The 26643-nt window shown below is 36.2% G+C and overlaps 1 protein-coding gene across 3 annotated transcripts in view; it reads right to left on the bottom strand.

Annotated features, from left to right (window-relative positions):
* Window positions 1-26643, bottom strand: part of LUZP2 (leucine zipper protein 2) — a 646396-nt gene that overhangs the window by 328649 nt on the left and 291104 nt on the right. For all 3 annotated transcript variants that reach the window (XM_011993929.1, XM_011993928.1, XM_011993930.1), the window contains exon 4: window positions 21639-21720. In XM_011993929.1, the coding sequence (XP_011849319.1) occupies window positions 21639-21720 (82 nt within the window). The remainder of the gene's footprint in view (window positions 1-21638; window positions 21721-26643) is intronic.

Genomic DNA, 26643 nt, shown 5'->3' on the forward strand with positions numbered 1-26643 from the left:
CTAAAACATAAAAAAACAAGCTGTAGCCCGACCACCATGGGCACATGTTCTCAGGCCCTCCTGAGGCTGTGTCACGGGCATGTCCTTAACCTTGGTGAAATAAGCTTTGAAATTGATTGAGATCTGTCTCAGATACTTCTTGATTTACACCAAGTAGAACTTAACCCCATTCAAAATTAAACACCTATGCAGAGTAACAATGTATCCCCCACAAAACAGCTTTTACATTCTTTTCTACACAAGCATTTTATTAGCCCCAGAAAATTTTGCTTTGTACACATTTGTCTTTAGTTATGTCACGAACTACTTAAAGCCATATTACTTATATTAATAACCTGTTCTTTCACTGATACCATTATTTCCCCCAAATCCCCATATATGGGTACTGCACATGTTGTTCATACTTAACAATTAACTTTAATTAAAGTATAATGAAAATACATTACCATGTCAAGACTACAATTATTAAATGTTAAACAAGGACAGAAAAACTTGAGAATGCAATACTTAAATATTCAAGACATAAAATATATTCTGAACATTTAAAATGTATTAGCATTTTAGGTCATGGGTTTAGAATTCCAACAGATTTTTCATACCCCTGAAACAATAAGCATTCTTACTGATAGTTACGAAATAATTCTCAGAAACAGAAAATACATTCTATTTACTGTGAATACGATTGAAAGAACATAGCAACTCTTTATTTTTAATGAGATTCAAAGCTTGAAGCTAAAATTCTTGCATTAGACTAATGATGTCTCAGGACAAGTTAAGCCATAAAAATTAACAAGTGTAGGGAAATGCATTCAATAATCATTAAAATCTTTAATTAGCCTGGTCACACCTGAGAGTTCATTCTTCATTGCTGCCTGTTAGGGTTTTCCATTAGGGTCACAGGTTTGAAATATTTGCCATTTCATTATTTGCTTAGGTGTAAACATAAATGTTTGTATTTCCATAAAGAGTATTTTTAAACAGAATTAGATCAAGAAAGACATACTGTTTTTTAATTTAATTTTTGAGATATATATCTTTTTTCATATTTGTAAAAATTCAGTGAGAAAGATCATCTTTTTTGAATCAATGAAAAAATGATAAATAAATCAATGTTTCTTAGCATTTTACTATAGACTTACCAAATGTTGTGGGTATTTGCAACATATGTGCAAAAATAAACAATCTCTTATTTTGATGGAAAAAAAGCCTTAGTAATTTGATATTTAGTCAAAGACAATACATAAGATTATCTGCTTTTAAATCTAAAATAGCACAACAATATTTCTCTAATCAAATCCATAATTTGCCCTAATTTGAGATCTTAATCTCCCTTATTTATCCAAACTTCACTTACAACCATAGTCTTCTTTTCAGTGAAAATAATTAGTGGATGATGTATACAATAAAAAGGCTATAAATATGTGTTAATTTAATCCTTATTTAACCTATACTCTTCAAATAGGGAGAAAAATTACAAAGGATTTTATTTGAATGTTTACTAAAATTTGTAAGTGTTGACCCTAGTGATATTAATCTTTCCCTACATTCCAACATCAACCAGATGCACATTATAAAATAAAAGATTCATGATATACACACAAACACATGTACACACACATATGCATATACACACACACACACACGTCATTCCCACATTAGTTAAAGATTCTGTCATCTCTTTATAGTTTCTGAGTTAGAACGTATCATTCTTTCAATTCAAAACATAGAACACATTTTCCTGAAGAGATAAGACATGTTTGCATTCATTGATCATGCTGCATATTTTGTTAATATACTCTTAGATTTGTTTATTCAGAATTTTTACATCTACATTCATTAATGAAATACGCCTATAAGTTTATTTAGTCATATTGTTATGAATTGATTTTCAATAATAAATGCATATGCTCACATAATGAGATGAGAGTTATTTATTTTCCAGAAAATACTTGCATTTATTAGGAATTAATTGGTCATTGAAAATTAGATAAACGTCATCATTAAAATCCTTCTTTGCAATTTGGGGAAATAGATGTCTTTTAGTATAATAAAATTCCAAATGCATTGGTCTGTTCAAGTATTGTATTTCTTATTGCAGAAATTTTGGAATTTCATATTAATCTAACTTAGGACTTCTGTTAAGAATTTAAAATTAATTAGTGGACAGTTGCTGATAATACTTTAAATTGTGAATATGGCCTTTTTCTCTTTTTTATTTTACGTTTTAACACTTGAGTCTTTTATTTTTATTCAATTTTTATCATAATCTTTTCTCTTTGCATAATCTTTTCAAAGAACTAAGGATTTAGGGGATTTTTGTTTCTTTCATAGTTTATTGTTTGTTGTCTGGTCTTTATAATTTTCTTTCCTTAGTACATTGAGATCGACTTTTTGCTTTTTAACCAACCTCTTGAATTAATATCATCTATCTTTCATTTACCTGAAAATGCATTTAAAGCTAATAATTACCCACTAAATATTACTTTAACATGTACGATTTTCATTATTATTAAGTGCCAAGTATGACAGTGTTTGATCATTTCTCATTAATCCAATGGTTATTAGAACATATTTTTAAACAATAAATTATTTGACTGCTTATAAAAATTATTTTTACTTTTATTAAAATAGAGTTTAATAACATGCTATTAATATTTTTGAATTTATAGAACTTCATTTATGTTTCAATACATATTTTATTTGTATATCATTTCTGTAAATCTTCTGGGTGTGCTAAAAAATATAGGCAGTTTGTTGGAGATTTCTCACTATATACTAATAGTTTAAAACTGTCAATTATAGAGCTTCATGATATACACACAAACACTTGTTCTCAGGCCCTCCTGAGCTGAGCATGCAGATGTTCCTGGAGGGTCGCATACCCAGGGATGGCATGGAAGCCCCATGCCCCTTCCTCTATACCTTGCCTTACCCATCTCTTTGTATACTTTTTCATTACTTCTATAATAAACTAGTAAATGTAGATGTTTCCTCAAGTTCTGTAAACCACTCCAGAAAACTCATCAAAACCAAAGAGGTGGTTATGGAACCTCAACTTGAAGCCGCTGGGTCAGAAGCTCTATAGGCCCCGACTTGAGACTGGTGTCTCAGCAGCAGAGGCAATCTTAGTGACTGAGCTTTCAACCTGTGGTATCTGACACTATCTCCAGCTAGGTAGTGTCAGAATTAAATTGAAAGAGACTCAGCTGGTCTCTGCTACTTCTTAGTGGAACAAATCCCCACACATTTGGTCTGTGTTCATTGTTGTGGTATGGGAGCAGAAGAAAAACACAGTTTGACAATATTTCCTACAACAATTGGTGTCAGGGGAATGAGATCTGCTAGCACTGCTTAGGCTCAGGGAACCATACAGTTCGGGAAGAGAAAGAATAAAAGAGCAGGGGGTGAAGAACCTTTGATTCCTGGGTGGCCACATGGTCCCCCATGGTATATAATTGCAGTTATGCTGCATTTGGTTACTCAAGGTAAAAGCTACCAGTGGAATTTAGATACGGATGCATAGGGAAATGCAAACTGTTGATGAAAAAAGCCAAAGTTCGTAAAATATTTGAAAAGATTTATTTGGAGACAACTGTGAGGACAATGGTTCTTGACACAGTCTCAGGAGATCCTAAGAGCATGTGCCTGAGGTGGTTGGGTTACAGCTTGCTTTTACACATTTTAGGAAGACATATGGAATCAATCAATACATGTGAGATACACATTGGTTCGGTCTGAAAATGTAAGATATCTCAAAGATGGGAGAAGATGTAGCTTTCTGGTCACAGGTGAATTTAAAATTTTGCTGATTGGCAATTGGTAAAACAATTAAAAATTGCTAATTGGTAAAACAATTAAGCTTTGTCTATGATTGAAGCCAGCAAAAAGAAATGCTTGGTGTTAAAATAAGGGGGATGGTGAAAACCAAGGTTTTTACTATATAGATGAAGCCTCCACAGATGCTGACTCTACAGAGAATAGATGGCAAAGGTCTCTTATCAGGCCTTAAAATATGCCAGGGCCGCAGTCAATCTCCTCAGGATTGGAAGGCTTGGAAGGGGAAAGATTGAGTTATATTAATAAAGATTCTTTACAGATAAAAAGAGCCATTTCGAAGTATGGTAAGAAAACAAATTTTGATGAGAAATAATTTGATTTCCTTCTTTATATGCCATGCGATGTTACACTAGAGTCAAGCTGGAATTTTGTTTCTTAATTGCTACAAAGAATCTGTTTTTTCAGTCTTAAGATCTCAGTTTTAATGTTAATGTTAGTCAGTTGTGATTAAAATCCAAAAGAAAGAGAGTATAATGAGGCATGTGTGTCACCCTCTTCCTGAACTAGTTTTTCAGGTTTCTTTGGAATCCTGTTGGCTGAGAGGGGAGTCCATTCAATCTACTGGGGGGCTTAGAATTTCATTTTTGGTTTATGAAACTAATAAGAGAAAAGCACCATGTTCAAACCCTTAGTTATTGTTATCTATAATAGCTAAAATAAAATTTAAAAAGAGTGCTGAAGCCTTTAGGCTAAACCAAGCTCAGATACGAGTCTGTTTGAGCTCAGACCACTAGCCTCAAAGCTACCCACAAAGGGGAAAATTATGTCAGGAAAACAGAAAGCACTTCTGAGACTTTTGGTCACCAAGAAGGCGGTCAATGTGGGAGAAGGACAAAAACAAGTAACTATTGAAACTTACTATAATATGAAGGAATGGTTCACTTTGTACATTGGTATCATCAGCTCTCTGAGGAACCTTTACTAAAATGGATAGTGAAAGTAACTAATTTGAGAGTAGTGTCTTTGTTTTTTCTTTTTCTGTTTGTTTGTTGGTTTGTTTTCTTTTGAGACAGAGTTTTGCTCTTGTTGCCCATGCTAGAGTGCAGTGGGGTGATCTTGGCTCACTGCAACCTCTGCCTCCCAGCTTCAAGTGATTCTTCTGCCTCAGCCTCCCTAGTAGCTGGGATTACAGGCTCCCACCACCATGCCCAGCTAAATTTTGTATTTTTAGTAGGACAGGGTTTCACCATGTTGGTCAGGCCGGTCTTGAACTCCTGACCACAGGCGATCCACCCACCTCGCCCCCTCAAAGTGCTGGGATTACAGGTGTGAGCCATCGCACACCATCGCGCCCAGCCAGTGTGTTTCGTTTTAAATGATGCAGAGTAGAAGAACACGTTTGCATTGATCCAGGATCTACAGCTCACTATTGAATATTGCAGATGTGTATATATCATCTAGATACATAGGAATTTGTTCCTGAAGAAATGTCCAGTCTAGTGGGGTGTTATAAAAGCCACTGTAAAATTCTGAAGGGGACTGTCTGACTCCACCTGTAAGTGTCAAGTGGAGCACCCCACATAGAGCAGTTGATATGCTTCATATGCAAGCCATACGGGATTGCTTTTATGATGACAGGGATAGTCACTGGCTATATATGCTTGTTACTCAGGTCATGGCAAGTGCTGTGGTTAAGGGAGCCCCATTTTCATGAACACTTCATATAATGCTGTTGATACAAAACAGAGACAGTCAGAGAAGCCTTATCAAATTTGTTGTCTCAGCTTCTCCTCATAGATCACTACAGATGATAATAAAACATCAGGTAAATTAACCAGAGAACAGTGAAGGGTAGTGGGAAGACTGAAATAACTCATCTCATAAAGTTGAAATTTTTAAAATAATTAACAAATAAGATGAACAAAGAAAACATTGGCAGAGCATGATGGCTCACACCTGTAATCCTAGTACTTTGGCCGGCCAAGATAGAAGGGTTGCTTGAGGCCGGAATTTCAAGACCAGTCTGGGTAACATAGTGAGACCTCATCTCTACAAAAAATTTAAAATAAACAAACAAAAAAAACACTGATGAGGTGAAACTACAAAGAAAAAGAAGAGAGAGTCATGGGATTCATCTAAGCAAGGTGGAAATCTTTAGATGATTATTAAAATACTGAATGAATAAAATGGTAATTAATGGGGTTAAAACAAAAGTCTAAATACAGCATGATAAAAGGCTGAGTAGACCAAAGGGAGACTCGGCTGGTCCACCAACATTAGAGGACCCCAAACCAGTTTGCTCTCTTTCCCCCAGTCTGAATAAATTTAAAAAGTCAGAATATCTTAAAAGATTACAAAGAGAAACCCATCCCTGGCATTGTCTGGGGTAATGGCTATAGTTATTAATGAAGATAAAGATTGACAGCAGGGCCAGGTTCCCTTTGCTTAATCCCTAGCTGAGGGCCCAAAGTCTTTTGCACAAGAGACGGTAAAATGGTCTGCAGGAGAAGAGAAGTTCCTGGGATGAAAACTTAAAAATGTAAAAATGGATAGGATTATAAAACTTGATATATTGGAATACACTTCATGTGAAGCAGTTTGATCACTTTTATCCGATTGTATTATGGGAATGAGCATTGTATCTGATTGGGAAATTCACCGACCTAGTACTGTAAAACAGAAGGCGTGTACATCTGCCCCTCAAGCAATTTTAATAACCTGTACTAAATGTGACTCTAATCTTTCCCTGTCTTGCTGTTTGCGGGTCATCAAACTCTCATTCTAAAGAGAATCTTGCCCTATACCCTGGGGGGCATAATGCTGAAGTCATGAAGCTTCCGTAAAAACCTAGGACTGGGCTCCTACATGGATGAACATTGAAGATTCCTGGAGGGTGGCATGTCTGGGGAGTGCATGGAAGCTTCTTGCCCCTTCCACTATTCCTAGCCTTAGTCATCTCTTCCTTGGTATCCTTCATTAACTCTTTTATAACAAACTGCTAGATGTAACAGAAAATAAAATTATCAATTGTATTTTTAAGATATTCTGTTTATCTGCTTATGTTAATGTTCTATTGCTTATTGATTGATGAATACTGGAGCTACACTGTTAGGTATATACTTATTTATGACGCTTTTACTTTATTTTATTTTGTATATAATGTCTTCTCTTACTGTATCTGTTTCTTAAATTCCGTGTGGCAGACATTAATGTGGTTGACAATTCTTTTTTTCTTATTCTTTCGCATATATTTTCCCATCTTGCTTACGTTACGTAGGCAATATTTTTAATTTTTAAGCTTAGAACATTTGAATATATTCCTATTCTTTTGATTTTAGATATTCTGTCCCATTTAAAGAATTAAATTATTAAATTTAGCCTATTTTAATTTATTTTTGATTTCTAATACATTGGAACTTTAGCCATCTTGACTTTTTTGCCCTTTGTTCCTTTCTATTGTATAAATTAATTTTTTCCATCTTATTTTTTAATTGAGTAAATCAAGGTTTTCTGCATGTGAGTTTCAATATTATACACTCTAATTTTGTTCTCATCATAATTGTTTCTAAGTTAAAATATAGAAAATTTATAATAGCCTTGCTTATTTACTATATGTCCGCTTGTTGAACTGCCTCACCCCAATCGTATTTTCTCTCCTTTGGTTCTGTTTCCTAAAGGAAAAACTAAATTTGCCAAGGTATTTGTTCACTATCAATCCCCACATCACTTGCAGTCTGCTGTTTATTCTGCTTTTCGGCTACAGTATTTCCTCCAAAAGGATTTTCAAAATGGAGCTTTCTCTGGCAACACTTCCAATACCTTATAGGCTTTAACGTTTGAATGCCAGTATATATGTATAGAACAATTTAGAAGCAGTGTACTAAAACATTGCCTTATTGTCTTCTTAAACTCATTAACACTCCTAAGAAGTCTGATATCTATCTGATTATTGCCCTTTTGTGGGTGATCTATTCTTCCCTTTGGAAAATTTTGTAATTGTATCTTTTTTTTGATATTTTAAAATTTCACAATGGCACGATAAAATTCCTATGTATTTATATGTGTGCTTTTATTTTGTGACTCACATACTTGGCAATGTTACTTTAATTCTCCATAGCTTTTAATGCATATTTTATATTTTCTATCTCATTTTTTTGTTATTCCCTGATGCTTTCTATAAATTTGTCATTATTACTATTTTCTTTCCTATACTTACACCATTTAGTATATTCTTTATTTTACCTATCAGGTACTAGGTATTGTCTACAGTTAATATTTTCAAGTAGCTCTTTTATATGATTTTTTGTTTTGTTTTTCTACGTGTTATTAATGTATATGTTAACTGCTTGGGTATATTTAACATGTTTAATTAAATTGTTAGTTTATCTACTCCAGTAATTCTGCTTCAGAATGTGTGTGTAGTCCAATGTGTAGTCTTTCTTTCTAGTAGCTCTGTACCTCAAATATCTTGTTAATTTGGCCCTTATCTCATTTTTTTTCTTTGAATTTTTAATTGCTCTTTATGGTAATGGCTGCAGGAAAAGGGTCAGTGATGGCTGCTCTCTGGGGAGAAAAAGAAAAAAACCCAGGACAGAGAACCTTGAAAGCACAAAATGATCTTAGGGGATCTGAGGGAGATTGGGTGGGGAATATGACTCCTCCCTTCCTCACTCCCATTACTTCTAACTCTAGCAGGGCTTTTGCACTGTGGTGATGTTACCATGATGACAGTAGAGGCCTGAGCTGTTGCTATTGATTTCTAAGGGGAAGAGACAGACAGTAATACTCTCAAGGAAGAGTGCAGAAAAAGACAGCAGAATCTATAGATGACCTTCAGCCTAGTCTTGCATGCCTTGTACTGCAGCCATCTGACTCGGCTAATAACGACGGCCTCTTCCCAAGATATATATATATATATATATTCATTTCTGAGAGTCATCTTTCTTCCCAGGAATCACTCATTATTTTATTTGTTGAGTTTTTCACATGCTTCCTTTTTAATACTTTAGTTCATATCTTCCTTTAACTGCTATCATTTTTTGGAGTTGATTTTGGAGGAATGAGTTAGCAATGGCATCAGTTTGTCATCTTGGTAGTAATTCTACAAATATGCATTTAATAAATGATTCTGATGATGATGAGTCAAAAAAGAAAATGCTTTATTCCAGAATTTCTAGTTCTTAGTGAGGGTAAATAAGTATTCATGGAATGGATGATAAGCTATAAGTTTCTATAGAATCATAGCATCAAACATGGTCACTTTCCATACATTTTGATCATAAAAGTGTAGGAAGTCGAGAATATCATTTAGAAACAGATTAGAGTAGAAATTATGAATGCATATCATTCACAAGAACACTATATGTCACTTACCTTTTTCTCAGTTGACAGTATATAGAAACATTAATATACTTATATAAGTATGTGTATATTGTACTGGATGTGATTAAAATACATTTCTACAATACATGGTTCTAGTAGGTATGCAAGACTTAAGTAAAGAGAAGAGAAAGTTGAGGGATATTTTTAACTTCTACTCATAATAAAATATTGTCAAACAACTGAAAATACATTTTATTTAAATAGCCTTTTAGAGGAATGACTCCAAAGTGAGCCTATTTGATACTTTGTCTTCAAATTGGTTTGTGAATATGTTATTATAAGTTGTCAACTGGCAGAATATTTGAGTAATTATAATGATAATTCTATTTTTAAAAAAATTTGTTTAACATCAGCTGTGTTTTATAATATGAAGATACACTATGGTCAAAAGATTTTGCTTCTACAACAAATTTTAAAAATTTAGTTCATTCTTCTCTCTTTCCCCTACTGGAAGATATAAAGAGGCAATTATAACGCAAATGATGTAGTATTCATGGGGATGTCTGTGTCACATACACAAATATTTCCTTATGTGTATGTATGTGTGTATATTTATAGATACCTACATATATAAATATATACTGATAAGTGATTTTTTAATTATTTTTAGAAGTTGGCTGGGTGCGGTGGCACATGCCTATAATCCCAGCACTTTGGAAGGCCAAGGGGGCGGATCACAAGGTCAAGCAATCATGACAATCCTGGCCACCATACACAAAGGTCCTCCTAGGAAGATACTAAGTCTCTGGAAGTCAAGAAGGAGACCCAAGAGATCTCTGTGGAGTCTTTAAGAAAAGTCTCATTAAATGACCCAGTATTAAGTAGAAGAGTGGGCATTCGTCTGGGTAAGAAAGGGATAACAATCTATTTTCTAGCTCTGATGTTCACTTTCCCAGGTTCTGAATAACACTCAGAGTATTCTGACAAGTCAGATAAAGTTTTTACAATCTCTTGGTCTAGAAGATTCCAAGTAGATAATTATTTTAAGAGGCTGTATTAGGGTTCTCCAGAGGGACAGAACAGGATACATGTGCATACGAAAGGGAGTTTACTAGGGAGAATTGGCTTACAGGATCACAAGGTGAATTCCCATGATAGGCCATCTGCAAGCTGGGGAAGACAGAAGCAGTAGCGGCTCAGTCAGAGTCCAAAAGTCTCAAAAGCTGGGAAGCAGACAGTGCAGCCTTCAGTCTGCGGCTGATGGCCTGAGAGCCCCCGGCAAACCACTGGTATAAGTCCAAGAGTCCAAAGGCCAAAGAACCTGGAGTCTGATGTCCAAGGGCAGGAGAAATGGGAGGAAGAATCCAGCCTAGGAGGAGAAGAAAGCTAGAAGGCTCAAGGGTCTGTCTATTCCTGTTAACTTCTAAAAATAATTTTGAAATCACTTATCAGTCCATATTTATATATGTAGGTATCTGTAAGCCAGCTTATCCTATCTTCCTCTGCCTGCTTTGGTCCAGCTATGCTGACAGCTCATTGGATGGTGCTGCCTGCACTGAGGGTAGGTCTTTCTCCCCCAGTCCACTGACTAAAATGGCAGTCTCCTCTGGCAACATCCTCACAGACACACCCAGAAACAATACTTAAACCAGCTATCTACGTATCCTTCAATCCAATCAAATTGACACCTAATATTAGCCATCACAGGGGCCTATAACCACATAACAAGAAGAGACTCCTAGTGGGAAAACAAGGGTTTGACTTTAAAGCTGTTTAAATGTGCTCACTTCTGCTCTTCCTTCTCCATTCTCTCATCTCCTTTTTTATCTTCTTACGGCAAAGACCAAAGACCACCAAAGTGGTCTCTTCGGATTTGCACCTTGTGCCAGCCCAGGTCTAATTACCTTTGAAGTTGGTCAGTTGGAAGTTTTGGACTCTACTGTAAGCTGTTTCTATAGTAATACATACATTTTCTAACTACCTCATCCAAAGGGGGTATGGCTATGTACATTTGTTCACTTCAGGAAAGGAGTGAGATATGCCCTCTGGTATTACTTCATATCAACTATTTATATCAAGATTTCCATTTCTAATTGAAGGGTTACAAATTATATGTAATTTTTAAAATGTTTTAATTTTCTAAAAAGTATAATGGAAAAAGAAGACTCCTGATATATTATTCTTCTTTTCCTCTCTCATTTTCCTCACCTAAAAACATACACAAATATTCCCTTATGTGTGTGTATGTGTGTATATTGATAGATACCTACATATATAAATATATACTGACAGGGGATTTTTAAATTGTTTTTAGAAGTTGGCCGGGTGCAGTGGCTCATGCCTATAATCCCAGCACTTTGGGAGGCCAAGGGGTGTGGATCACAAGGTCAAGAGATCACGACCATCCTAGCCAACATGGTGAAACCCCATCTCTTCTAAAAATACAAAATTAGCTGGGCATGGTGGCGCACACCAGTAGTCCCAGGTTACTAGGGAGGCTGAGGAAGGAGAATTGCTTGAACCTGGGAGGTGAAGGTTGCAGGGAGCTGAGATCGTGCCACTGCACTCCAGCCTGGCAACAGAGCAAGACTCTGTCTCAAAAAAAAAAAAAAAAAAAAAGGAAGTTAACAAGAATAGACACACCCTCTGAAGGAAGCAAAGTGCTCCTGCAGAACCTGGGAGACACCCCAAATACTGTGAGTACCCAAACTGCTGAAGTAGGAAAGGGAGACCCTCGGCTACTGAACACACACCCCGACTGGGGAAACTGAAGGAGCAGTTTTCAGGAAAGGTTTCCAACCTTACCTGGAGCTGAGTCAATTTAGATTGCTGAGTAAAATACTGGGATAGAGGAAGCAGTGTGAAAGGCCCTGAGAGCTCACTTGGTTCCCAAGCAGGCCATTCCTGCCTGGCATCACAGGGAACCTTCAGGAGGGGTGTCAGCGGAAAACACCACAGGAAGTAGGAAGTCTCCAGCTGAACTCTGTAATAATTAGAATCCGGTGAGAAGCCTCCTGGCCAGAACACAGGGAAAGGTGCAAATCCAGCTTGCAGACTTCACAGGCAGGGGAAGAACCAAACCTTTTTTTTTTTTTTTTTTCGAAGCTGGAAGGTGGGTAGCCTGGGGTAATTTCTCAAACCCTGCTCGCCTACCACCTGGAAATAGACTTAGGGCTGTTAGAGGGGACATGGTGGGAGTGAGACCAGCCCTACAGATTGCGTGGAAGCTGGGCAAGGCCTGTGACTACTGGCTTTTTCCCACTTCCCTGAAAACCTGCATGACTCAGCCGAGGCAGCCATATTCCTCCTAGGTACACAACTCCAGGGACCTGGGAACCACATCCCCATATCCGACAGCAGCCACAACAAGACCCACCCAAGGAGAATGTGAGCTCAGACAAGCCTCGCCCTGAAGCAACCTGAGGGTCCTTCCCTATCCACCCTGGTAGCCTAGTAGCAGAAGACAAAGGGCATATACTCTTGGGAGTTTTAGGGCCCTGCTCACCACTGGTTCCTCTCGGCACTACCACAGCTGATGCTCTCTGGAAAGCGCCAAGTCCTGGCAGGAGGCTAACCAGTACAAAAATGGAACATGAAACCACCAGAGCTAAGAACCCTCACAGAGTGCATTTCACCCCCAACTGCCCCCTCCACCAGAACAGGTGCTGATATCCACAGCTGGGAGACCCATAGATGGCTTATATCACAGGACTCTGCGCAGTCAACCCCCAGTAGCGGACCGGAGCTGGGTAGACTTGCTGGGTGGCTAGACCCAGAAGAGAGAGAACAATAACTGCAGCTAGGCTCATAGGAAGCCACATCCGTAGGAAAACAAGAAGAGTACCACATCAAGGGAACACCCCATGGAACAAAAGAATCTGAACAATAACTTTCAACCCTAGACCTTCCCTCTGACAGAGTCTACCAAATGAGAAGGAACCAGAAAACCAACACTAGTAATATGACAAAGCAAAGCTCTTTAACGCCCCAAAAAAATCACACTAGCTCACCAGGATCCAAGAAGACATCCCTGATTTACCTGAAAAAGAATTCAGGCGGTTAGTTATTAAGCTAATCAGGAAGGCACCAGAGAAAGGCAGAGCCCAATGCGAGGAAATTCAAAAAGCGATACAAGAAGTGAAGGGAGAAATATTCAAGGAAATAGATAGCATAAAGAAAAAACAATCAAAACTTCAGGAAACATTGGACATACTTATAGAAATGCAAATGTTCTGGAAAGTCTCATAATAGAATTGAACACATAGAGGAAAGAAATCCAGAGTTTGAAGAAAAGGTCTTTCAATTAACTCAATCCAACAAAGTCAAAGAAAAAAAGAATAAGAAAATATGAACCAAGCCTCCAAGAAGTCAGGGATTATATTAACAACCAAACCTAAAAATAATCAGTGTTCCTATGAAAGAAGATAAATCTAAAAGTTTGGAAAACATATTTGGGGGAATAAATTGAAGAAAACTTCCCCAGCCTTGCTAAAGACCTAGACATCCAAATACAAGAAACACAAAGAACACGTGAGAAATTCATCACAAAAAGATCATCGACTACACACATTGTAATCAGGTTATCTAAAGTTAAGATGAAACAAAGAATCTTAACTTTGCTTTTGTGAGACAAAAGCACCAGAAATCCTATAAAGGAAAACCTATTATTTTAACAGTAGGTTTCTCAGCAGAAACCTACAAGCTAGAAGGATTGGGCCCTATCTTCAGCCTCCTCAAACATAGCAATTATCAGCTAAGAATTTTGTATCCAGTAAAATTAAGCATCATGTATGAAGGAAAGATACAGTCTTTTTGGGACAAACAAATGCTGAGTGAATTCGCCACTACCAAGCCACCACTATAAGAACTATTAAAAGGAATGTTAAATCTTGAAACAAATCCTGAAAACGATCAAAACAGAATCTCTTTAAAGTATAAATCACAGAGGACCTATAAAACAAAAATACAAATTAAAAACCAAAAACATAAAACAAAAAACACCAAGTACATAATAGCACAATGAATGAAATGGTACCTCGCATCTCAGTATGAACATTGATTATAAAGGGTCTAAATGCTCCACTTAAAAGATACAGAACTGCAGAATTGATAAGAATTGGCCGGGCGCAGTGGCTCATGCCTGTAATCCCAGCACTTTGGGAGGTCAAGGCGGGCAGATCACCTGGGGGCAGGAGCTCAAGACCATCCTGGCCAACATGGTGAAATCCCGTCTCTATTAAAAATGCAAAAATTAGCCGGGTGTGGTGACATGTGCCTGTAATCCCAGCTACTCAGGAGGCTGAGATAGGAAAATCGCTTGAACTCAGGAGGTGGAGGTTGCAGTGAGTCAAGATTGTGCCATTGCACTCCAGCCTGAGTGACAGAGCAAGACTCCATCTCAAAACAAAACAAACAACAAGAACAAAAAACTTGTCAACCACCTTTCAGGAGTCACTTTCAGGAGACTCACCTAACACATAAGAACTCACATAAACTTAAAGTAAAGTGGTAGAAAGAGGTATTTCATTCAAATAGACACCAAAAGCAAGCAAGGGTAGCTATTCTTATTTCAGACAAAACAAACAAACTTTAAAGCAACAGTGGTTAATAGAGACAAAGTGGGATATTATATAATGGTAGAAGGCCTTGTCCAACAAGAAAATATCACAATCCTAAATATATATACATCTAACACTGGAGTTCTCAAATTTTTAAAATAACTACTGATAGACCTAACAAATGAGATAGACAACAACATAATAATAGTGGGGGCTTCAATACTCCACTGACAGTACTAGAAAAGTCAAGACAGAACGTCAACAAAGAAACAAGGAATTTAAACTATACGTTGACACAAATGGACTTAACAGATATATACAGAACGTTTCACTGAACAACCACAGAATATACATTCTATTCAACAGCACATGTACCTTTCTCTAAGATAGACCATATGATAGGCCATAAAACGAGTCTCAATAAGTTTAAACAATTTGAAATTATATCAAACACTCTCTCAGACTACAATGGAAAAAAAAAAAAAACTGGAAATCAACTCCATAAGAAACCTTCAAAACCATGCAAATACATGGAAATTAAATAACCTGCTCCCAAAGGAGCATTAGCTCAAAAATGAAATCAAGATGGAAATTTAAAAAATCTTCAGACTGAATGACAATAATGACACAACCTATCAAAACCTCTGGGATATGGCAAAGGTGGTGCTATAAGGAAAGTTCATAGCCCTAAATGCCTACATCAGAACGGCTGAAAGAGCACAAACTGACACTCTAAGGTCACACTTCAAGGAACTAGAGAAACAAAAACAAACCAAACCCAAACCCAGAAGAAGAAAGGAAATAACCAAGATCAGAGCAGGACTAAGTGAAACTGAAAAAAAAACAACCAATACAAAAGTTAAATGAAACAAAAAGCTGATTCTTCAAAAAGATAAATAAAATTGATAAAATATTAGCAAGATTAACCAAGAAAAGAAGAGAGAAAATCCAAACAACCTCACCAAGAAATGAAACAGGAGATATGACAACTGACACCACTGAAATACAAAAGATCACTCAAGTCTACTATGAACACCTTTATGCACATAAACTAGAAAACCTAGAAGAGATGGATAAATTCCTGGAAAAATACAACCCTCCTAACTGAAATCAGGAAGAACTAGAAACCCCAAACAGACCAATAACAAGCAGCGAGATTGAAACGGTAATTAAAAAATTACTAGCAAAAAAAGTCTAGGACCAGATAGATTCACAGCAGAATTCCACCAGACATTCAAAGAAGAATTGGTAACAATTCTTTTGGCACTATTCCACAAGATAGAAAAAGAGGGAACCCTCCCTAATTTATTCTATGAATTCAGCATCACCCTAACACCAAAACCAGGTAAGAACATAACCAAAAAGAAAACTACAGACCAATATCCTTCATGAACATAGACACTAACCTCCTTAACAAAATGTGACATAACCAAACCCAACATATCAAAAAGATAATCTACCATGATCAAGTGGGTTTTATATCAGGGATGCAGGGATGTTTTAACATACACAAGTCAATAAATGGGATATATCACATAAACATAATTAAAAACAAAAATCACATGATCATCTCAACAGATGCAGAACAAGCATTTGCCAAAACCCAGCAACCCTTTATGATTAAAGCTCTCAGCAAAATTGGCATACAAGGCACATACCTCAATGTAATAAAAACTATCTATGACAAACCCACAGCTAACATAATACTAAATGGGGAAAAGTTGAAAGCATTCCCTCTGAGAACTGGAACAAGAAAAGGATGCCCACTTTCACCACTCCTCTTCAACATAGTGCTGGAAGTCCTAGCTAGAGCAATCAGACAAGAGAAAGAAATAAATGGTATCCAAATTGGTAAAGAGGAAGTCAAACTGTCATTGTTTGCTGATGATATTATCATTTACCTCGAAAACCCTGAAGACTCCTCTGAAAAGCTCCTAGAACTGATAAAATAATTCAGTAAAGTTTCTGGATAGAAGATTACTGTACACAAATTAGTAGCTCTTCTATACACCAACAGCGACCAAGTGAAGAATCAAATCAAGGATTCAACCCCTTCTACAATAGCTGCAAAAAGGTAACATATTTAGGAATACACCTAACCAAGGAGGCAAAAGACCCCCACAAGAAAAACTACAAAACACTGTTGAAAGAAATCACAGATGACACAAACAGAAACACATCTCATGTTCATGAATGGGTAGAAGCAATATTGTGAAAATGACCATGCTGCCAAAAGCAATCTACAAATTCAACACAATCCCCATCAAAATACCACCATCATTCTTCACAGAACTAGAAAAAACAATTCTAAAATTTATATTGAAACAAAAAAGAGCCTACATAGCCAAAGCAAGACTGAGCAAAGAGAACAAATCTGGAGGTATCACACTATCTGATTGCAAACTATAAGGCTATAGTCACCAAAATAGCATAGCACTGGTATAAAAATAGGCATATAGACCAATGGAACATAATAGTGAACCCAGAAATAAACCCAAATACTTACAGCCAACTGATCTTTGGCAAAGCAAACAAAAATATAAAGTGGGGAAAGGACACACTTTTCAACAAATGGTGCTGGAATAATTGGCTAGCCACATATAGGATAATGAAACCATCTTCATCTCTCACCTTATACAAAAAATCTACTCAAGATAGATTAGGACTTAAATCTAAGACCTGAAACTATAAAAATTCTAGTGGATAACATTGGAAAAACCCTTCTTGACATTGGCTTAGGCAAGGCTCTCATGACAAAGAACCCAAAAGCAAATGCAATAAAAACAAAGATAAATAGTTGGGACTTAATTAGACTAAAGAGCTTTTGCACAGCAAAAGAAACAGTCGGCAGAGTAAACAGACAACTCACAGATTGGAAGAAAATCTTCATAATCTATACATCTGACAAAGGACTAATATCCAGAATGTACCACAAACTCAAACAAATCAGTTTAAAAAAATACCATCAAAAAGTGGGCTAAGAACATGAATAGGCAATTCTCAAAAGAAGATATACAAATTGCAAACAAACATAAAAAAACACTCAATAGCATTAATAGTCAGGAAAATGCAAATCAAAATCAAAATGTGATACCACCTTACTCCTGCAAGAATGGCCATAATAAAAAAAATCAATAAACAGTAGATGTTGGCATAAACGCAGTGATCAGGGAACACTTCTACACTGTTGGTGGGAATGTAAGCTAGTACAGCCACTGTAGAAAAGATTGTGGTGATTCCTTAAATAAGTAAAAGTAGAACTATCATTTGATCCATCAATCTCCCTACTGGGTATATACCCAGAGGAAAATAAGTCATTACATGAAAAAGATACTGTACACTCATGTTTATAGTGCACAATTCACAATTGCAAAATTGTGGAACCAACCCAAATGCCCATCAATCAACAAGTGGATAAAAAAATGGTGAGATATATATATATATATAGAGAGAGAGAGAGAGTTAATTCATATATATATATGAAAAAAATATATATATAATGGAATACTACTCATCCATAAAAAGGAATGAATTAACAGCATTTGCATCGACCTGGATGAGATTGCAGACTATTATTTTCAGTGAAGTAACTCAGGAATGGAAAACCAAACATTGTATGTTCTCACTGATATGTGGGAGCTAAGCTATGAGGACGCAAAGGCATAAGAATGATACAATGGACTTTGGGGACTTGGGGGAAAGGGTGAGTCGGGGGCAAGGGATAAAAGACTACAAATAGGGTGCAGTGTATACTTCTCGGGTGATGGGTGCACCAAAATCTCACAAATCACCACTAAAGAATTTGCTTATGTAACCAAATACCATCTGTACCCTAATGACCTATGGAAAAAAAAAAAAGTAATTAACAAGAACAGTGAATAAAAAAGAAATAGTCTGCAATTAAGAAAATGCAAGCCATTGGTGAGAAACCTCACCATCTAGTAGTTAATAATAGAAAAATATCACTGTGTTGCCCCTGATCACTGATACACAGGTAATATGTCTGATTCCCATAAAGACATCATTTGTAAGTCTCTGGGAACCTGAGGTCACTCTCAAACATTTCAATGTCAGCTTTTAAGAATAGCCATTGAAAATCCATGTGGCAGTATCCAGAAATTGCAAAACAAAACTCTTTTGAATAGTAATGTAAACAGAGTGAGGAAATAGAATATCTTAAATTATGAACAATGGAATAGATTTATTTAATATTCCTTTTACTAGGTATGCATTCTTACGTAATCTCTGATAATTCTTACCATGATATTATCATATAACAAAGATTTTAAATGGTTAGAAAGAAAAAATACTAATAGTGATGATGATGATATCATACAATTTAGAGGCTGCTCACAATTGATTATGTCTTCTGCTCAATAGTGTATGCATCATCTCATATAATCACCAAATAACCTGTCATATAAGTACCACTGGTATACTTTTTAAAATGAAAAAGCCTCAGAGAAATCAAATGACTCGCTTATATTCACTCAGCTAAGCGATGAAGATGAAATTAAAATGGGAAGTGCAGAAGGAAGGGGAATGACTTTAGTTTAATGTCTATTATCTACTACATGCCAGATATAATTTAGAGAGATTATGTGCATTAATTTAATGTGAATAACCCCTTAAATGTGATAATGAGGAAACTTGCACAAGTTCAAAAGCTTGATCAAGTCTGGTAATGAGCTAGTAAATTTACAGAACTAGTAAATGGCCTACTGGAAATGTAAACCGCAAACACTCCTACTCTGAAGCACAGACTAAGTTATGAGTTTCCTTAGGAAGTTTCTGGTTTAGTGAAGACTTTTGGGGGAAAACAGAAACCTTCCCTCAAGATTCAATGTTCAGCCATAAGGAACGCACTGCCAACGTGCTGAGATGAAGGCAAAGGTGACTCAGTCTACATTATTTGCCCATGACATTTTTCATACTTAGATATTCTAACTTTGGTTTGTGCTCTTTCAAAAGTTGTAACTCTCTTCTTTTTGGATCTCAGACAGTTTGCATAATCTACTGAAAGAATTATGAGTTCATGCCTTAGATCTTCTGCCTTATAGCTATGCAAATGCAAGCTAGAAACACCTTATCTGAGCTACTATTTTTCAGTAAAGAAAAAAAACAATGTAGTTTTATTATGAGAACCAGAGAAAATAGTCTGTGTGAGCACTTCTATTCTTCTCTACCATTGTTTGTCATTAGGCTATGAAGAAACCCAGATTAAATATGATTAGTCACGGCAGATATGTGATTGCAATTAGGACCATTCAGTAAGCTAGGTCAGGTGTTGAGGGGAGGAATCAACAAGCTGATGATAAAAATATGTCTATTCTTTTATGTAACATTTGGTATCCAGTGAGCCAGACTTTAGACTGCATTTCAGGTGAGCAGTGAGAGTTGCCATGGCATAACAATGAACCAACATGCCCGTCCTAACAGGTGAACAGAACAGATAACAGTGAATCCTTAACATGAAACAGTTCTGTACTTTGAAAAGTCAGCAATCATTATTAGAAAGGCTGTTCCTGAAATCCGGTGTTGCAGATGACAGACTGCCCTGAGTTTCAGAAGCAAAACTCCACATTTCAATCAAGGTTGTTAAAGGAAGTTTCGTAAAAGAAAGGCAGGCTGACTGTGTTTAGAGAGCCTAGGATTCCAGGTAATTGACCTAAATGGAGATTCAGGCTTCACCACGGTTTTAGCGTCTGTAAACTTGATGCTTTAACATTTGTTCTTCAAGGATGTGCTGGATCAGCCTTGTTCAGAACAATCCAATCATATGCTTGAGCCACCCTGCCTTAGCTCTGGGAGTCTCCCATTGCTGCTCCACCGTGTCAGAAGGAAGTCCTCCTCCCAGAGGCACACTTCTCAAATACAACAACCAATCAAAAAACAACACTAGTAATTTCCCCCCTTTTATTATCCCAGGCCACTGTGGATTTGCCCTAATCACCTTAGGGATAGGTCATAAGTCAGGACAGCTGCTATGCCCCAGAGTCAGCCAAAAATCTCTCAAACTGGCCAATCCCAAGCCCACTTATCCATCCCAACCCCACGTATCCTGCCTCACTTGTTCATTGCCCCAGAAACCACAATAAACCTCTTACCCACAGTTTCCTCCTCTCCCTCTGCCTCATGAACAGCCTGGGTACCTTCTCGTGTAGCCCCTCTGTGGTCTACAGCTAGAACTATGAGAAAGAAGCTATGTTTTCAGTGGCAGTCTTTTCCTGATCTGTTGACTTTACCAGACCTCATACGTTCAATTAACACACTATATTTTAAAACAGACTCAGATCCTGAAAACAAGATATAAGGTCCAATCCCTATACATGATGCATAAGGGGGCTTTGGGGAATACAGTAGAAACCTAGTTTTCAACACAGCTCTCAGGAACACCATCCCTCCTGACTATAGTAAATACTCATAGTAAGAGCTGAAACAGTGGGGTCAAGGGAACATCATTTCGGGTGAGAAAGTTTGTTTCACAGTTTATTTCTCACAGTTCTCACTGTCATGAGAGGAGTTTGATTCATCAATTTTGGAGTGCATTAGAATAACCCATGGGATGGATTAAATAGGCAGACAACTTGGCCCTGCTCCTGAGAGATCCTTATTCAGTGGATGTGGGGTGCGACTTCACCATCACTTAGCTTAATTTACTTCCCAGTCAGTGACAACCCACGATCTGAGAGTCACTGATGAGGCCCTGACACCAGAACCTTTACCCCATTCTGTCCTTCAGTTTCTCATTCTTACAAGTAGGCTGGGAATGAGATGATCCCCTAATAATGAAATAAAACATTAACCTTTTCCAGAAATCAATGCTGACCAAGTACTATTCTGATGACATTGACTGATGCTTCTTTTATTGTCTTTTCACTTTTATTTTTATAGGTGTGTTTGTTCCATAGTGATTTTGGAAAAAGAAAGTAACAATCTCCCAGCCCTAAAGCAAAGGGCACAAAGTAGAAACACACTTACAGTAGCCTGGTGTTTTTCTGCTTTCTCCGATGTCTCTTTAAGTTGATTTTGCAGGGCCTCCTGAAGAGATTTCATTTCTTCTCTAGTTTAGTAGAAAACAGAGCATAAGAGAGAAAATAATACAGCTCCATTATTTTCTGTGTACATTATAAAAGGAGGCTTTGCTGTATACATTTAGGACACAGACAACTAGAATTCCATAAAGTCACAGTTAAGCATACAGGATGTGTCTAAAGATTCTGGTAATAAAAGTCTTTTTCTTCCATGCAAATACTAAAAGCAAGTGGAATTTTTAAAAATTACCTTACTATTATGCTTTATAAATATCCCACTGTTTGAATCATCTGTGAGCTACATGATGTGTTAAAGTAAAGCGATATATAATTCAAGTTGAAAAGATAATTCCACTAACAGCATACTGGGATGTGAACATGCTGGTTAGAAAAAGTCACCATAGACTTGCTGATAGGATAAAATTACTGTTCCCTTCTGATGCTCTTAATTAATTAATTCTAAAGTATTGTGCTTTATACATCCTTTGTAAGGCCTGAGACCTTTTGTAAAAACAGGGAAAAGAAACTTTTTCTAACTTAAGGCCTCTCTCATTTAATGAAGGTAATTAAAAAATGCACGCATATGCATATATACTCATTGTGTCTCAAGCTCAATAGTACATAAGGATCCTGTATCCCTTTTTAAAAGGAGTGATCTTTCCCTAAATTTGCATTTCTCTTAAGGATTTAGGATTTATTGATTTATAACTCATCATATTATTTATATTTATTTATTTATAACACATCATATTATCTTTCTGTGCCTTGATTTTTTTTTTTTTTAAACTCAAGCTATCACCTCAAACAGATCAGATATTAGATAAAGGCTAGTGTACAAAAAAATAGAAACCTGTTTGAGTCTTACCAGTACCTAAACTAATTTAAAACTTCCAATCTAGTGCCAAAAGACTAGCTCTGGATATTTGGGCAAGTGACACACCATCTCATACTCAATTTCTTCATCCAAAAAAAGGGCACAATGGTAGAACTAACTAATAGATTTGTGCTCATATTAAGATGACATAATGTAACAAAGTGCTTAACACAATGCCTGTAAAATAATTACTTAACAAATGTTAGGTCATGGCAATAACCACTGACACCACTCCACACTCCTATGTTCATTCTCTGACCACAAAATTCTGTACAACCACAAGTTGCTCTTTCACCCAGCAGGACTTAATGGGGCAGCCAGATTAATTAGTCTTGAGACTGATGTACCAGTCCCAATTTCAAGAATTAGAAAGAAAGTCTGTCTGTTTTTTGGAATCATTTTGGACTTTGGTTGATAAATCAAAATATAGTGAGAACAAGTTATAGAATAATTACAGTCACTTTGGTTTTTAAATGATTTATGCTTCTTGGGTGATGCTTTTAATGTGCTTGAAGTGGATTCTAAGTGACAGCTTCCATCACTGTCTCAAACTGGTTTCATTTATCAGACTTGTTCCATATATGGACATATAAAATCTGGGCTTCCATTATTATTTCTGATATTTTCCACAGAGTGTTTGTAATATAATATAATATAATATAATATAATATAAACCTACATATATTGTAGGCTTACAATGTGCAAGACACTTTTATAAACCCCACACCAAACTATGACATCATATTATGATAGATAACTAATGTATAGAGGGGTAGTGAAATTGTGTTTTAGTGTCTGTATGCTCAAACTATAAAGAGTTACTATACTATCTCTACTGAGAAGGAAGGAAGGAAGGAAGGAAGGAAGGAAGGAAGGAAGGAAGGAAGGAAGGACCTACATGCTATCCCAAACACTCAAATTTTCACCAAGCACTGAGTGAAGCACAATAAAATTATATTTCCTACTGAAAAGTAAGTTATAATTAAAATGACAACGTAATAATTTTTAGTATATTTTAATTTAAAATTCCTATTTTTATTTTGAAAAGATGGTCGTAAAACACTTAACAAAAATTAAATAGTAAAGTATGTTTTACTAAAAACAATGAGTATATATATTTAGATAGATAGATAGATAATGTATGTGTGGGAGTAGGTATCTATCTATATGTTTCTTCCAAAAAAATTCCCCGATTCTGACATCTAGAGGCAATCTAGGGAACAGAACAAAAAACAAATTGTAAAATATGGAAAAGGTAGAGAATTCTGAATATCTTCCTGCCAAAGAACACTATCAGGCAGAAAGGTAAAGTAGATTTTTTGTCTTCTATATCTCATTTCTTCTGCCTTCCTTCTAAGCTTATGTCGTCACATGCTCACTGCTCTAGTGCTTTAGCTAGCTATAGATTTCTGCTTCACAGACTTACTAAGTTATCCTCCTAGGGAGGTGATTCCTGACTTGCCTCTGCACCACTTCTCAACACCAACTGAGATTTACTCAATCTATATCTGCTACTCTAGGGCTCTATTTGGTACTAAACTGAAACTTTAATTCTAAAAAATTCATGGCTCAAGTGACACCTGTAATAGATAGCTCCAATATTGAAATATTTTAGCATAACATTTTGTGTTACAAGGAATTTCAAAGGGCCATCATTTCACACCTCTTTCATCCCAAATTATAGCTATAAAAACACTCTCAACTTAATCACTCTACAGAAAGCTATTTCTTTCTAGTGACTATCTGCTTATATTAGAGATGGAGAACGTGCCACAATTCTAGCAACTTTTTTTTTTTTTTTTTGAGTTTTCAGAGAACATTATCGTAAAGTACTTTAGTACACTGAGTCCAAAACTGCCTTCCGGGAATCTCTACCAACCCACCACCTTAAAGAATAAAAGGTTTTATTCTCTTTTGCTCAAGGACATTTTCAAATTTTCAGACATTTCAGGGTCCTGTCCTATTCCCTATTCTCCTTGTTGTGGTTACATATTCTCAGTCCTGACATGGTATGGTTTAAAGTCTCTCCATCCACCTAGGGACTCTCTTGTGAATATTATCTAAGCTGTGTAAATATTCCTGAAACGTGATGCTCAAGCCAACACAAATCTCATTTTCTCACTCTTTCTCTCACATAAATGCGTGCACACAAACACACACACCTTTCTCTGACTGTCTTGCTCAAAAGACACTCTGCTGCCCCTCCACATAGTTGTATGTGGCCACAGCATATCCCCTGAATTTACTTACAGCCTAGTTCCAGCTACACAGAAAGACTTATTAGTTGCCTCTATATTACAGTTCCAGAGGGAGAAACTAGTTGATTCGTTTTGTTTGGGTGGCCACCTCTGAATCATTAGCTATGACCAGTGGTTTCAGAGTCACATAAAAGAGGCATGGCTTCCAGGGATCACTAGTCCAGATGAAGCCAGATGACAAAGATCTGAGGACAAAGGATCCAGAAAACAAGGTAATAATTGAGAGCTGGAGATGTGACCAAATGGCACCTGTAAGCACACTGCACTCTTTCAAACTCAGAGAAGATGTTTAAATTTGCAATAAATTAGTATTTTTGATAACCACAGGTGATACTTTTTCTCTTTTAATGTTTACTAATAAGTCAGATTTTTAAATGAGATACACAGTCTCTTCTACCATAATATACACACAATGTTTATATTTCTCTTTTTAAGTAAACAGCAAAAATCAAATGCAACACATCTTATATCCTTTTGAGAAGTTACCTTTTATTATAATTTATTGAGTCTTCCATTCTAACTTTGATTGTATATATAATACAAGTTACGCATATTAAACAAGTTTTTAATTTTAGATAAAACCATGAATTAGTAAGACCAAAATATTCTCCATTTTATCCTCTCTTTGAAAGGCTTGTTCTATCATCTGGTAGTTTATATACTTTACCACATGTATACTTGATGATTAAAATTCTTAAACACCTATTCACATTTTTTTCCTGATTTTTGTGGGGTTTTTGGTGTCATGTGAATCAGCCATAGATATTTTAAGAAAATATCAGCAAACTAAGGGAATAGGTTTTCATTCACATCATGCACAAGCCTGTCTCCTCATCTGTGTCCCTCCAGTGATAAAGAAAGGTTGACTTTATTTTCTTTTACTCCATGGTCCTCACTCTTGAGATCTCCCTGTCCTTGTCTCTAAGTAGCGTTTTCTTGCCCTGGTCTACAGTTTTCTTTCTACTCTGAATGGTTTTGACGGAACAATTTCTCTAAAAGTCAGGAAATAACAGTATTTCCCCTAAAAGATTTCTTTAATTATATTATTTCTTATAGCGCTACCAAAAAGAGGTTCCCTATTTATTATCACTGAAACCCAGTATGTGCCACCCTTTAGCCATTTTTATTTTTGTCTTTACATACAGATCTATTTTCTAATCTTCTCAAACTCACTATATCGTCTTCAGTCTCTCACTGGGTGCTGCACATATATTGTGTGGAAATCAATTTTTGTTTTTCTATTTTTGTTCATTCTCCATTCCTAACCTGAAATACTCTATAAAAATAATCATTTTCAGCATCTCTTGGTCTCTTTTGATGGGTTATTTTTTAATTTTATTTTTTAAAGAATATAGTATATTATTAACTATAGTAATCATGTACTCACTTCATCTAACTTATTTCTCTTCTCCAACTGAAATTTAGTATTCTTTAGCCAATACTTCACCACCAGCACTCTCTCCAGCTACCTCTGACCCTGGTAACGACCACTCTAATCTCCATTTCTTTTACATCAACTTTTTTAGATTCCAAATAAAAGTGAGATCAGGTGGTATTTGTTTTTCTGTGTCTGGCTTAGTTTCCTTAACATAATGTCCTCCAGGTTCATCCGTGTTGTCACAAATGACAAGATTTTCTATTTTCTGACTCAATAATGTTCTACTATTTCTATTCCAAATGTTGCTTATGTCCTCTATCACTACTTCACAGAGACACAAATACTTGTGTAACACTGAGCATGATTTATTTCAAACCAATACAATCATTAAAATAATATGGTTTTGGAAACATGTTCGCTTTGCTTCTTTCAAGTTTTTCTT

The sequence above is a fragment of the Mandrillus leucophaeus genome, unplaced genomic scaffold (genome assembly GCF_000951045.1).
Source record: "Mandrillus leucophaeus isolate KB7577 unplaced genomic scaffold, Mleu.le_1.0 Scaffold438, whole genome shotgun sequence".
Classification (NCBI taxonomy): Eukaryota; Metazoa; Chordata; class Mammalia; order Primates; family Cercopithecidae; genus Mandrillus; species Mandrillus leucophaeus.